Source organism: Leptonychotes weddellii, chromosome 7 (assembly GCF_054177405.1).
Source record: "Leptonychotes weddellii isolate Sample4059 chromosome 7, ASM5417740v2, whole genome shotgun sequence".
NCBI classification, from domain to species: Eukaryota; Metazoa; Chordata; class Mammalia; order Carnivora; family Phocidae; genus Leptonychotes; species Leptonychotes weddellii.
In genome coordinates, this window is record NC_138375.1 from 105,582,096 (window position 1) to 105,594,070 (window position 11,975).

The window sequence follows — 11,975 nt, forward strand, 5'->3', positions numbered from 1 at the left end:
TTTTTTTTAAGATTTTACTATTTGAGAGAAAAAAGAGCACGAGCCTGGAGGTGGCGGGGTGGGGGGTGTGGGGACAGAGGGAGCGGAAGAAGCAGACCCCTCCCCCAGCAGGGAGCCTGATGTGGGGCTCAATCCCAGGACCCTGAGATCATGGCCTGAGCCGAAGGCAGCTGCCTAACCAACTGAGCCACGCAGGCCCCCCCGAACTTGTATTTAGTAAATTTTATCGATGTTGTCTTTAGTGGTGATTATAGTGTGACGGTGGTGGTGTTAGGAATGCTACTATGCAATGTAATAACCATCAATTTTATTATTCTTGTTTTAGGAAATCTTTTCTATTTCCCCTTCTATGTCTGCAAGGTTGCTCTTCATCCTTCATTTCAAGGCCTGAGTCGCTGTGGAAATTCCGAATCCTGCCTCCTTTCTATTTCTGTCTGTCCTCCTTGTCTGTCAGCTGTCACGTGGTTTTCACTTCCTCTGCAGAGGAGCGGGAGTTTCTGTGAGTTTGGAGCTGAGAGCCCGGGGCACCACACAGAGTATTATCACTCAGCGCTGCTGGGGCATTTGTGTTAAGCGGGACTTTGCAAACCTTTTCATGACTGTATGTTTGTTAAAATTCTTTTTTCTCTTGTGGTCAAGAGACGTTATTGAAATTCTGATTCTCCTACTGAGCCCTGCGCTGAGTGGCTTACCTCTGACCTTTCACCGTAACTGAGAAACAGAATAAATGAATGATGATTTCAGCTGCCTCCTTCTCTCCCCGAGTAATGAATGAGTCAGCATCAGGGACTTTGCCAGGAGGCCTGAGTCAGAAATATCCCTGCAATCCATCAAAAATCTCCACAAAAGGTTGTTTTTAAACAGTAAATGAGGAAAGAGTCCTTGGACCTTATCTTAATCATCACATCAGTGGGAGATATTTATGGTTCTAACTTTGTGGGAGAAAAGAAAGCTACAGCCTACGATATGGATAGATGAGTTGGAAGTCATTGTGAGATGATAAACTTCTCATGGAGGAAAGAAAGACAAAAAATCTCAATGAACATACACACACTGCCCCACCCCCCATCTTTGTCCCTCACGTCCCATTTCTTCCCCCTGTCTTTCTAACCTTTATTAAAGACTCATCAGATGCCAAGCCTGGTGCTAGCTCCTTTATTTGCATTATCTCATTGAATCCTCACAACTAAGCTATAAAACAGGCAAGATTTTCTTCACTGTTTACCGAGGAGGAAATTGGGAATAAGAGTGACTGACACTCCCAAGATCTTACAGTTAATATGTGGCAGAACTGTGCTTTGACCCCAGGTCCATCTGACTTCAAAGCCCAAGCTCTTAATTACTCAGTTATCCTCTCTGGGAGGCCAGGGAAAATGAAGAGGGAGAGGAGAATATTCAGAAATGCAATTTGACCTTCTTTCTGCTATCTGAGATGCTAATTATTTAGCAGCAGATATAGTATGGTATAAAGTCTCTGGCAAAATAATTTTATTTTTCTGCCAAGTACTATAAAAAGAGAGCCCCTAAACAGATACCGTAAGACCCTGCAAAGTCCCAGCAGCAGACTGTGTTCCTGGGGATGCACTGAACAGCAAGGACCCAGCCATCCTGCAGGTTTTGCAGACATTTACAATGCCGGTAATTACAATAATTACATCTACCTGAAAGTGCCCTGTTCTCCCTTCATCCATTCTAGCTAACTTGGAGCACAGTCTGCCATCAGGGATGTCTTTGTGATATGTATGATATTTTACTTATGAGAAGATTAGCAAAATATGATTGTTGGGTTCACTAATAAAGAGGCAATTGGAAAAGGACCCGGCTGGCCTGCCTGTAGCTCCGGCAGGAAGACACATCTAATCTGTGTTTTTCTTTCCAAACTCACACCTTGGAAGCGCCTAGAGATTTCTTCCTCCCCCTTTCCACTAAGTGCCTCAAAGACCTCATCAGTTTCTTCTGAAAATGCGGAGACTGTCTCTGCCTGCATTTCATGATCAGACTCCCCATGACTCTTCAGGCTGTTCTTTCTAATGATGAAAGTTAATCTTACACACATGTTGGAGCATGACTTGGTCCAGTTGGGAAGGGCAGGAGAGCAGTGTTAACCAGCAGGCTCTGGAGTCCAGCAGACCCAAAGTGATTGGTTAACTCTGAGATACGGGGTGTGGGAAGAACATGATCTCTGAGCCCCATTCTGTGCCTTGATGAAAACAAACAAACACACTTCCACTTTTCACTGCCTAGTAAGTAATAATTCTTGTTACTAACTATGGAAGAAGAGTCTCATTTCCAAATATTCCATGTATGGGAGTCATGCAGTAGGACAGATAATGCTGGAGGTTAAACCTTTTTTTCCTTCCTAATTCCGAACTCTAAGAGATAACAGTCATTAAATCAATGTCTTTCTCCTCCATCTTTGTTTTCCTTTTGTTCGGAGTCATTGCATTTTTTTAAGTGAGTTATTTTGTAATACTCAAAATTATACGTGCCCATTACAGAAAACTGAGACATTTATCTCAACGAGGCAAAAGCAAAACTTAAAGCCTTAGAATCTTATACACTGAGGCTTCATACACTTCATTCCTGTCCTTTTTTATTTAATGAGTATGTTTACCATAGTTGAGGGGATCCACAGTCTTTGCAATGAAGGGAAGTGTCTCTGAGCTAATACACCGAGAGCTTGTTCTGGCCACTGTGTTCTCTGGAGTGAAATTTAGTCTACAGTTAGTGGATTTTGTATTTCCTCAAAGGTACTTTAGAAAATGAGTTCCAAGAGGGCCCCTTTGTAGAGCCACCTCACAACTGGAGTATGTCAGTTTCCAGCACTAAACCTTACCCCCAGTCCTCTGGCATTTGGTCCCTTGTGGAAACATCTCCCTGAACCAGAGCCATAGTATATGTTAGAGTTAGAAGGACATGTACTTTACTTTGTTCACACATCTACTTAGCCACAAAACATGCTTTTCCTTTTGGAATCTGGAATTTTATATAGCTATCCTGGGCATCCTGCGGATTGCCCAGGATTTATGAACATAATGGACTTTGGGTCATTTATACAGCAAAGGAGACTGGGAAACACTTCATAGTTTTCTTAAGTGAGATCCCAGGAGCCTGAGATTCAGAACCTTGTAGTTGTTAAGACGCTGACTCAAGGACCACACTGTCCAGATTTGAAGCTTGCCTCCACTACTAAGTGGCTTTAGGATGTTAGGCAAGTGACCTAGCTTTCCTCAGCCTCAGTTTCTTTCTATGTTAATTAAAATAATATACCAACTTGTAGATGTGTTGTGACAATCACGTGGGTTCATGCATATATGGTGCTTAAAAGAGTTCCTAACATACTGATGAGTAAATATTAGTTGTTGGCACTGTTACCAGTAATCAAGGGTATCTGTGCTTATACTTGGCCACACCCTCTTCCAAGGTGATCCCCCAAAATATCTCTCTGGAACTCTGAACTTTCTGGGGGCAAAAATTCTTGTGCTCAGCTCTGTCCTCCGCTGCACCTGGGACACCACCTGGTTTGGCATAGATGCTTACTAGTTGGCTCAAATTGGCTAAAATCCCAGTTTTCTCCTGGTTATTTGGTGCCTAAGGATGACTTGACTCCAGACCATGTGGGGTGGGTCTGTAATGGTAGAAAAAGAAACCTCACTGGGTGGCACTGCTCTTTGCCCACCACCTCCCCCAACACCGATTCTTCTCTTTAACTTCTGATTGCCTGAAGATTGAGGCAAGACCATGAAACCAGTAGCTGTTGGTGATAATTTGTTTCTCATTTATACACGAGTCCCTCTTCCTCTGACGTAGCAGCCCATTGATGTTTTATAAGGGAGACCTCAGTGCCTCGGAGTTACCCATTCATAGTTTCCTTGTCCTCATTTTCATTCCTTCTGTGTGCTGTGCTAGGCACAAGGGGGTGAGTGAGGAAGAACAGGTCCCACCCTTTTAGGGTCTGGTGGGGAAGCAGTACAGTAGATGTTAAGTACTAGTGGGATACGTTCTCTGGCAGGAAATTCAGAGTGCCTTGGGAGTCTTAGGAGAGTCCCCTAACCATTTTGAAAAGTAAGGAAGGCCAGTTATTTAGCTTTGGTAGAAAGCAAGACTCTCCTTAATAAAGAATAGAGTAGGGAAGGTATTACGGGTTTGAAGATTTCCTTGTTCTACGCGCTCTTGTATTTTCTGTTCTGGGAAGAGGGTAGTACATTAAAAATCAGGTTATTTCCTGTAACTCAGTGTTTGTGGTCAACTTATGCCACCTTCAACATATGGTGGAATTAAGATCATTTCCTCTCAAGACAGGCTTTCTAACATTGAGATGCACACATGCATATCCAAGCTTCCAGACACCTGCATCCATTTCCCTGTGACTGGTTATTTTTCCCCTGTTAGGTCTTTTTTCTTTCTTTCTTTCTGAGAGTGTAGTGGCCAAAAAATAGAGTTTCTTCATGCTGTGTTTTTACTCTCTATTTTCCTGATAAAACTGTATCACTGCAGAGGAACTCAAATCTAATCTTCAATATATTTAGCATGAAAGCAATAAAAAGCATTAATTCACTCCAGAAAGAGCGAAATACAGTCGGGTACTCAAAGGAAGAATCACCATGGAAACTGTTTTCTTGAGATTCTGTACTCTCCAGGCTCCAGGCACGACTAAGTGAAAAAAGAAAGGCGAAGGGAAGAGAAGAAATACCCTGCCCTTTCTGTTGTCACTAAAATGCTGCAGAGGAATTGCCATGAATTATTGATTGCATGAGTAGAAGTATATATGAATTAGAATTATTAAACTGTTGTCTTTTCAGTGAGTGTGTAAGAATGCGCAGAGAACATGTTCTTCACTGTTCTCCCTTCCTTGCTGTCAGATCCTATTGAGCAATCAAAGAGCTATCCTAAGGTCATAAGTTGGCAGAGAAGCACAAGGAAGTATGATGATTAAAGAATTCTGGGAGCCAGAAGTAAAGTACAACAATTTTGCATACAACTCCCACTTACACTTGCCTTTATGTACCATTGCAAGATGGTTATGGTTTCAGAATTTTTCCAAGGATATTAAATATGTAAAGATCAGAGGCCAGCTCTGGCCTTTGGGACTGTGGTAATGGGATGTGATGGAATTTCCCAAAGGAATTTCTTTTGGATCAAATTCATTCTGTGTTTATGTGCACATGTGTGCATCTCACAATGTGCCTACTTTTCTTGCCTTCTCCAATTTTACCAGTCCAATTTTAACAGTCCCTGGAACTATACATCTCCATTTAATGGCTCTGGTAATAATATCTGCCATGTGTTCAATGTTTCCTGTGAGTCAGTCACTGGGCTGAATCCGTTGCCTGACACTATTAAGAGCATGGACTTTTATTTGGGTAGGATTGTTCTTATTTAGCAAAATGACTAATTCAGTAAGTGTTCACTCATAAAAATCATTATGTTCTTATGTAATTCTCACAACAACCCTAATGAGAAAATCCCCATTATACAGATGAGGAAGCAGAGATTTCGTGATAACAGCTGAGTATACTCGATCACAGAGCCAGTGAGTTTCAAAACCTGGATTTGAAACCACGCATGAATCCTAAGTCCATGGTTTTAACAGCAACACTAAGGTTTCATCCCAGAGGACACAGACAACCTGTCTTTTTAATCTCTATACAAGCTAATAACTGCTGAGGGTCTGAGCACATAGATAGGCCCTCAATATATTCATAACACATGCATATTTAGAATCCATGATTGTACCAGGTACTATACTAAATATAAAAATTGGAAATAAGATAAAGTCTCTTCCTTCAAGTTCCTTACAGTCCTCGGGAAATGTTGCCATGTATGAATAACCAGACAAAGTAGTCAAGGGTCCAGAGACGAGGGAGATTAATGAAACTCATGAAGGAAGATTCGTCCTGGTCCTTCCAGATGGGAGGAGCTACCAAAAAGTCAAAAGAAAGGAAGAGAAATGAACAATTCGGGTAAGACAACATGATTTTAAGCATAGAGGTGGGAGTGAGTGACAAGAGTTTGGGGACCTGTGTAATGATCAGGGCATGTGTTTTAGTGAAGAAAATTTGAACAAGGAAGTTGACAAGTGGGCCATGAGTGAAGAACCTTGAACTCTGGAGCAAAGAGGTCCAAATATTATCCTGTCAACACAGTGAGCTTTCAAGGGATCTGTTTATTTATACTAAAGTATTAATTACTTAGAGTAGAGCGTTGTTTACTCATGTTTAGCTCGAAGATTTTTACATCCCTATACACCGACATCACCATTACCAAGATCAAGGTATAGGACACTTTGAGGACTCCATGCCCCCTCTGACTGAACTCCTCCCCATCCCCAAGATACCACTGTCTGACTTGTATATGAGTGTTCAAGGGAAGTAATAAAAAGGCAGATGACATGATGGAGGTTTAAAGTCCAGATTAATGACTTCTAGGATGTAGCATGGAGCATGAAGGTGAGAGATTTCAAAGAGGGAGCCCAGCCAAGAGGGCGTTATAAGGTTCACAATCCCTCCATCCATCCATTCCATTCAGTATGTGTTGGACACCTGCTGTGTACCATACCCTTACACTGGGGCTACCATCGTAACTAACACACACACTCTCATTGAGAAGACCAACAAACCGAGACACAGTTACTTTCCCTTGTAGCAAGTGCTGAAATAGGAGGAAGCCCAGGCTGCACCTCAAATGGGCACCTAACCTAGAATAGGGAAGTCAAAGAGGACTTCCCGGAGGAACAGATGCCCAACCTGAGGCTTGAGGACAAATGGAGGTGAGCCATACCAAGGCGAGGATTGAGATGGAAATGGGTCCAAGTAGAGAAGGAGCATGTACAAAGGAACAAAGAAGACAGGTGGCTGTGTTGAGGTAGAGGCTTGGGCAAGAGGAGAATGGTCACAGACAAGGGGCTTTTCAAGTGAGAGAAGTAGCCAGACCTAGTAAATGATCCTCTGTCACAGGAACCATGGCACACCAGGTCTTCTCAACACCAGCATGTAATCCTGGCCACCTGATCGCGCATCAGTATCTATCGTTCTGAACATTTCAGATGATTACTGTGGAACACCTTTTCATTGTTGCTTTTATTGTAAGCAGCCCACCAAGTTGTCCGTCATTTCTCTTTGAAGTTGAGCCAGAAAAACCAGTCAGGTGATGAGACTTCCAGCATCTTTCACCTCCGTCTTTAAGATGAAGTGACTTTCTTAGGTTTTGTACATTTTTATCTCCTTTTTTCTGGAGTGGTCTAGGCTGTGCTGATTTGCCAGGCCACCCCGCTGCTCTGACTTGTTACCAGCAGGCTTCCTTGCACAGCCTTGAGCACACTACCGGGTACACACCACCCCTTTCCCTCTTGTCTAGGAGCAGGTGATACAGTAGGCAGAACATGGCCTTTGTAGCCCTGCAGACCTGAGTGAAGGCTTAGTTCTGTTACTAACTCTCCTTGTGACCTTAGTAAGTTCATGTTTCTGGGCTTCAGCTTCCCTGTTTGGAAATAGTACTACCCACTGTATAGGATATGAGTGATGAAAATGTAATGCAGCAAATCCCCTAGGGCAGTGTCTAACACACAGTAGGTCTTCCAGAAATGTTATGCAGACCTAGTAATGTGAAGTGGTTCAGAGCACAGGTAGACTCCCTATGTTCCAGGGCTCTGCCAAAGGCTTCTGGGTTACTCTGGGCAAGTCACATAATCTCCCCGTGCCTCAGTACTCTTACCATAAAATGGGGATGCTAATGACATCTCCCTCATGGTTTTATTGTGAGGGTTAAATGAGCTAATGCATATAAAGTGCTTCATATCGTGTCCAGTGTGTGTGTCTCTCCGTGTATCCCTTAGTAGTAGTGTTGATGTGAGTGTTAGTAATTGTTATTTTTGTATAGTACTTGGTCATATCTGTGAAAATGGGAGAACAATGTTCGTCTCCCTTGTAGGGTTCTTGCCAAGAGCAGCTAACGAAGAGGTGCAATGGCTCAGTGCCAGACACAGTGGGCCCCCGATAATGTTTGTTGAATGAATGAGAGCAAAGTGCTTCTCTCTAAATGTTTTCTATAAATGTTTCATCTTAATGATCAGCAGGAGCCTCCTCATGGAAGGAAGTGCCAAAGGGGTTCACAGGGCGGCAGCCTAGGCTTGGGCTTGGTAGATTCTGATTATGTCAAACAAAATAGATTCAGATCGGTCTATTTGGCGCCATTGAAACTGTGCCAATGAGCAGCAAACTGTGATTTCATGTTGGGGGAGTGCCAGAATCCAGATTTACAAGTCAAAGCAAACCTACCTATTTCTAGTACCCTTTCTCTCCCCTCAATGGGTGTTGCTTATGTCTGAAAGAGCTTCTGCATGTTTCACAAAATCAGGCCCCAGATGTTTGAAAGACTTTTGCAGACAAGGTAATCAATCCATTTGGTGGCCAGATGCTGTCTGAAAATGTTCCTGCTACAGCACTGTGAGTTTCTAAATTCATTAGAAACATAAATTAATTAAATCTAATCAACAGTGGGTGATGCAGAAGATTAAACAGTAAAAAACAAATACATTTCCAACTGGGTCGTATTAGATGCAGAGAAAAACACTCCACTCTGGAGGTGAAAGTCAAGTTAACCCTTTGTGTGATATTCTCAAAAAAACCTTGGCCAAACCTGAGACTCCAGGTGAGCGTGGTTCTTCCCACAGAAGTCTGCCCTAGTGGGTTCAGTGACTTCTCAGTAAATAAACTGTGTATTTCTCCGAATGAGAAGGGTTCTGGAGTGGGCTTACTTTGTTAGGCATTCATAGGGGAAAATCTCCACCATGCTTTTATCACGAAGGGCCTCTGGAAGTTCTGCAAGTCACATACAATGTGCATATAGCAGTATTTCCCAGGAACATTGTATAGTCAGATAAATTTTAAAACAGAGTGAAGCATCCTTCTTCATTCCATGCTAGAATAAGTTACTTGAGTTCAGCATTCTTGTTTATCAGTGCTGAATTCCCAACATCAAGAAGAGTTTCTGGCACATAGTAGGTGCTCAGTAAATATCTGTTAAATGAATGAATTATGGATGAACTTGTTTCGTATAGATTTCTGAGTTACTGATTTGCCCAGATGAGTTACCAAGATGTGAGATAAAGTGTGAGCTATTTCCCAAAAGTATTTTGACTTTTTTCACCCATGGATCAGAATCTTGAGGGACTGATAACCCATAGGATATATTTTAGAAAATTCAGCTCTAAAGCATTATTGTATAGCACCCCTAACCTTTGTCCCATATCTTTTACCCTCAGTCTAAATGGAACTGGAGAAGACTCGGGGTGAGTAAACTGTGAATTTATGGGGCCAACTTTTGGGTGGGAGACTCTTCTTTGAGGATGTGCTCAGCTCCATGGAGAGGCCAGCCTTTAGCTGTGGAATTGACTCATTCTACACTTTGGTTTGCCGGTGTAGACAAATGGCCTCAGGCTCTATGGAGAAAGGGGTTGCTTCCTTATTTGTAGCCTTATGGAGGTATCCATTTCCAGAGGATGCCAGCAAGCGCCCAAGACCAGCGACTGCTAACTCAGATGCCTACTGAAGCCAAGTAACATAAAAAATGAAGGCAGAGTGGCAGAGAACAACTTTAGGAGGACAAAGGGGAGCTGACAGTTGGCCTCAAGGTTGGGGAACAGTAGGGAGTGGTGGGAGATGAGCTCAATTCAAGACCTCACGCCCTTCTAAAGGAGGCAGCTACCTCCCAGCCCACGCCAGGAGTGGCTGTGTGGGAATGCCTGTCCAGTGAGGCCAATCTGTTGGTTTCTAAAGAAACTGAAAATCTGCATTGTTTATACACAACTTCATAATTTCTAAATGTAAGCATCTTGTTCCACAAATTGGAGATCTTCATGTGGACTAACATTGCGGTGTCCAAGAAAACAACCCCGCTGACCAGATACGACTGTATACTGCAGTTGTTCTCTGGACTGTTTGGTCCTGGGATGCCGAGTGTGGGGCCTTGCTCTGCTTCTCTGGGATCCAAGGTAGTGATCCATGTGGAGAAATGACACATGATCCTATTTATCAAGTGCCTACGGCGTGCTAAGCATCATGCTCAGCTCCTTACCTTCCTTAGTCATAGCACTCTACCAAAGTGGTACCTGTATCATGTGATTTTACAGATAATGAAACTGAGATTCAGAGAATTCAGGTAACTTGTCCAGAGGCATGTCTGTTATAAATGGCAAAGCTGAATGGGGTCTTTCTGACATCTAAAGTGATGTTGTCCTCCACTCATTATATTGCTTTTGGGTAAAGCATTATTCGAATTCTTATTTACTGCTTGTGTGGGTCCATGCCAAGTGCCTTGCATAAATTTACTCATTTCAGCCTCAGTATAATACCACCCCCATTGTACAGATTAGGTAAATAGTGGGGAGAAAGAAGTTAAGAATTCTGCCCAGCGATGTTGGAATTGAAACTAGGGCTGGGAGACTGCTGTTGACTACCTCATAACATTGCTTCTCAAAACCACACCCTGGATTAGGCACAGAGAAGGTGCTCGGCAAATAGTTTTCCATTGACACCAAGCCTCATTTTCAGCTGTGTACACCAGGGATCCTGAGCCTAAGGGTGTGGCTGGTGCCTCTCGGTAACCTGCTCTTTCACGTGTTATTCCATGTGACTCACCAGCACCTGTCACTCAAGCAGCCTTCACTCTGTCACTTTGCTAACTGCAGGCATGCCGAGTGAAGACTGACAGGTCCTAGAAACTGGCTCAGCCACTAATGAACCGTCTAATCTGGGAAGCCCTTCTCAGCAATCGGGCAATCCAATTCAAACTGCGTGTTTGACTGAAATAGTTCACTAGGTCAGACTTCTTGGCATAGAAAGATCTTCCCACCCAGTCTCTGGTGTTCTGTTCTCTTTCTTCCTGAAAATTGAACAGGGTGGAGACTGGTTTAGACAGGGCTAGAATTTAAGAATCAGAAGGGTGTGTATACATTTTATGGTGCATGAGTTTTCATGTGTATGATTAGCTTAGGAGAATAAGGCAAATGAAGATCTTAAAGAGAATGAGGAAGGTTTATTTGGTTTTTAAATTTTCATGATTGTACAGGTCTGCTACACCCAATTCAACTGAAAACCAAATGTGTGTATGGTGTGTGTATGCGTTCATGCATGCATGCGTGCAAGAACAATATTAGAGAATATGAACCCAAGTGATGAGGTAGTAACTGTTAACAAATATACTAGAAAAACCATACTTTCATTGAACATCGATTATGTGTCAGAGATGGGGCTGCAGGCCAGGAATAGCGAGGTGAAAAAATCAGTTATGATCCCTGCCCTGGTGAACTTTATAGGCTTATAGTGGAGACAGACATTAACAATAAACACCCAAACAAATCTATAATGAGGAATTCTGGTAGATGCTTTCAAGGGAAAGAAGAGGGTGGTGTAGAGCAATGTAGAGTGACTTTAACACAGGCTGTCAGAAAAGGTCTGACTCAGGAAGTGCTGGTTAAGCTGAAATTTGAAAAATTAGTAGATGCTAGCCAAGGAGAAGGGAGAGGGAGAGTAGTTCAGGCAGAGAGCAGCATGTTTGCAGACCCCAGAGTGGGAGGAAGCATGGCATTTACGAGATCCTGAAAGCAAACTGGCGGGGCTAGAATATAGTGAGATGGGGAGTCAGGGAGATGATTTAAGATGAGGTTTGGGTGGCAGGAAAAGGCCAGTTCCCAACTTTTCCTTAGTGATAAATTACCCGAAGGTTGTATTTCCCAATGGTTTCCTTAAAATGGTTTCTGGTACATTTTACTTTTGATTTAATTTCAGGTGAAGATTTGAGATTGTGGCCAGTGTTAAGTCTCTATCTTGAGTGTTTAACGGTATTATTTCTTCTATGACCTGATAAAATATTGATGTTTAATTTCTTCCCATGGACTTTGCAGGAAATAATCAATGCATCACAATCAAGGCTAAGAACCTGCTTTGGTATGTGTTGGATAGAAAGGAATTTTGCTA

The 11,975-nt window shown here is 42.7% G+C and overlaps 1 protein-coding gene across 7 annotated transcripts in view; it reads left to right on the forward strand.

Annotated features, from left to right (window-relative positions):
• The window catches only part of PPP2R2B (protein phosphatase 2 regulatory subunit Bbeta), a 444,097-nt gene that overhangs the window by 308,950 nt on the left and 123,172 nt on the right, over positions 1-11,975 (forward strand). The window contains exon 1 of one of the 7 annotated variants that reach the window (XM_081826899.1): positions 9,253-9,289. The exons of the other annotated variants lie outside the window; for them this stretch is intronic. Within the exon in view, the coding sequence (XP_081683025.1) occupies positions 9,268-9,289 (22 nt within the window). The 5' untranslated portion in view covers positions 9,253-9,267. Of the gene's footprint in view, positions 1-9,252; positions 9,290-11,975 lie in introns of those variants that run through there. 7 annotated transcript variants of the gene reach the window in all.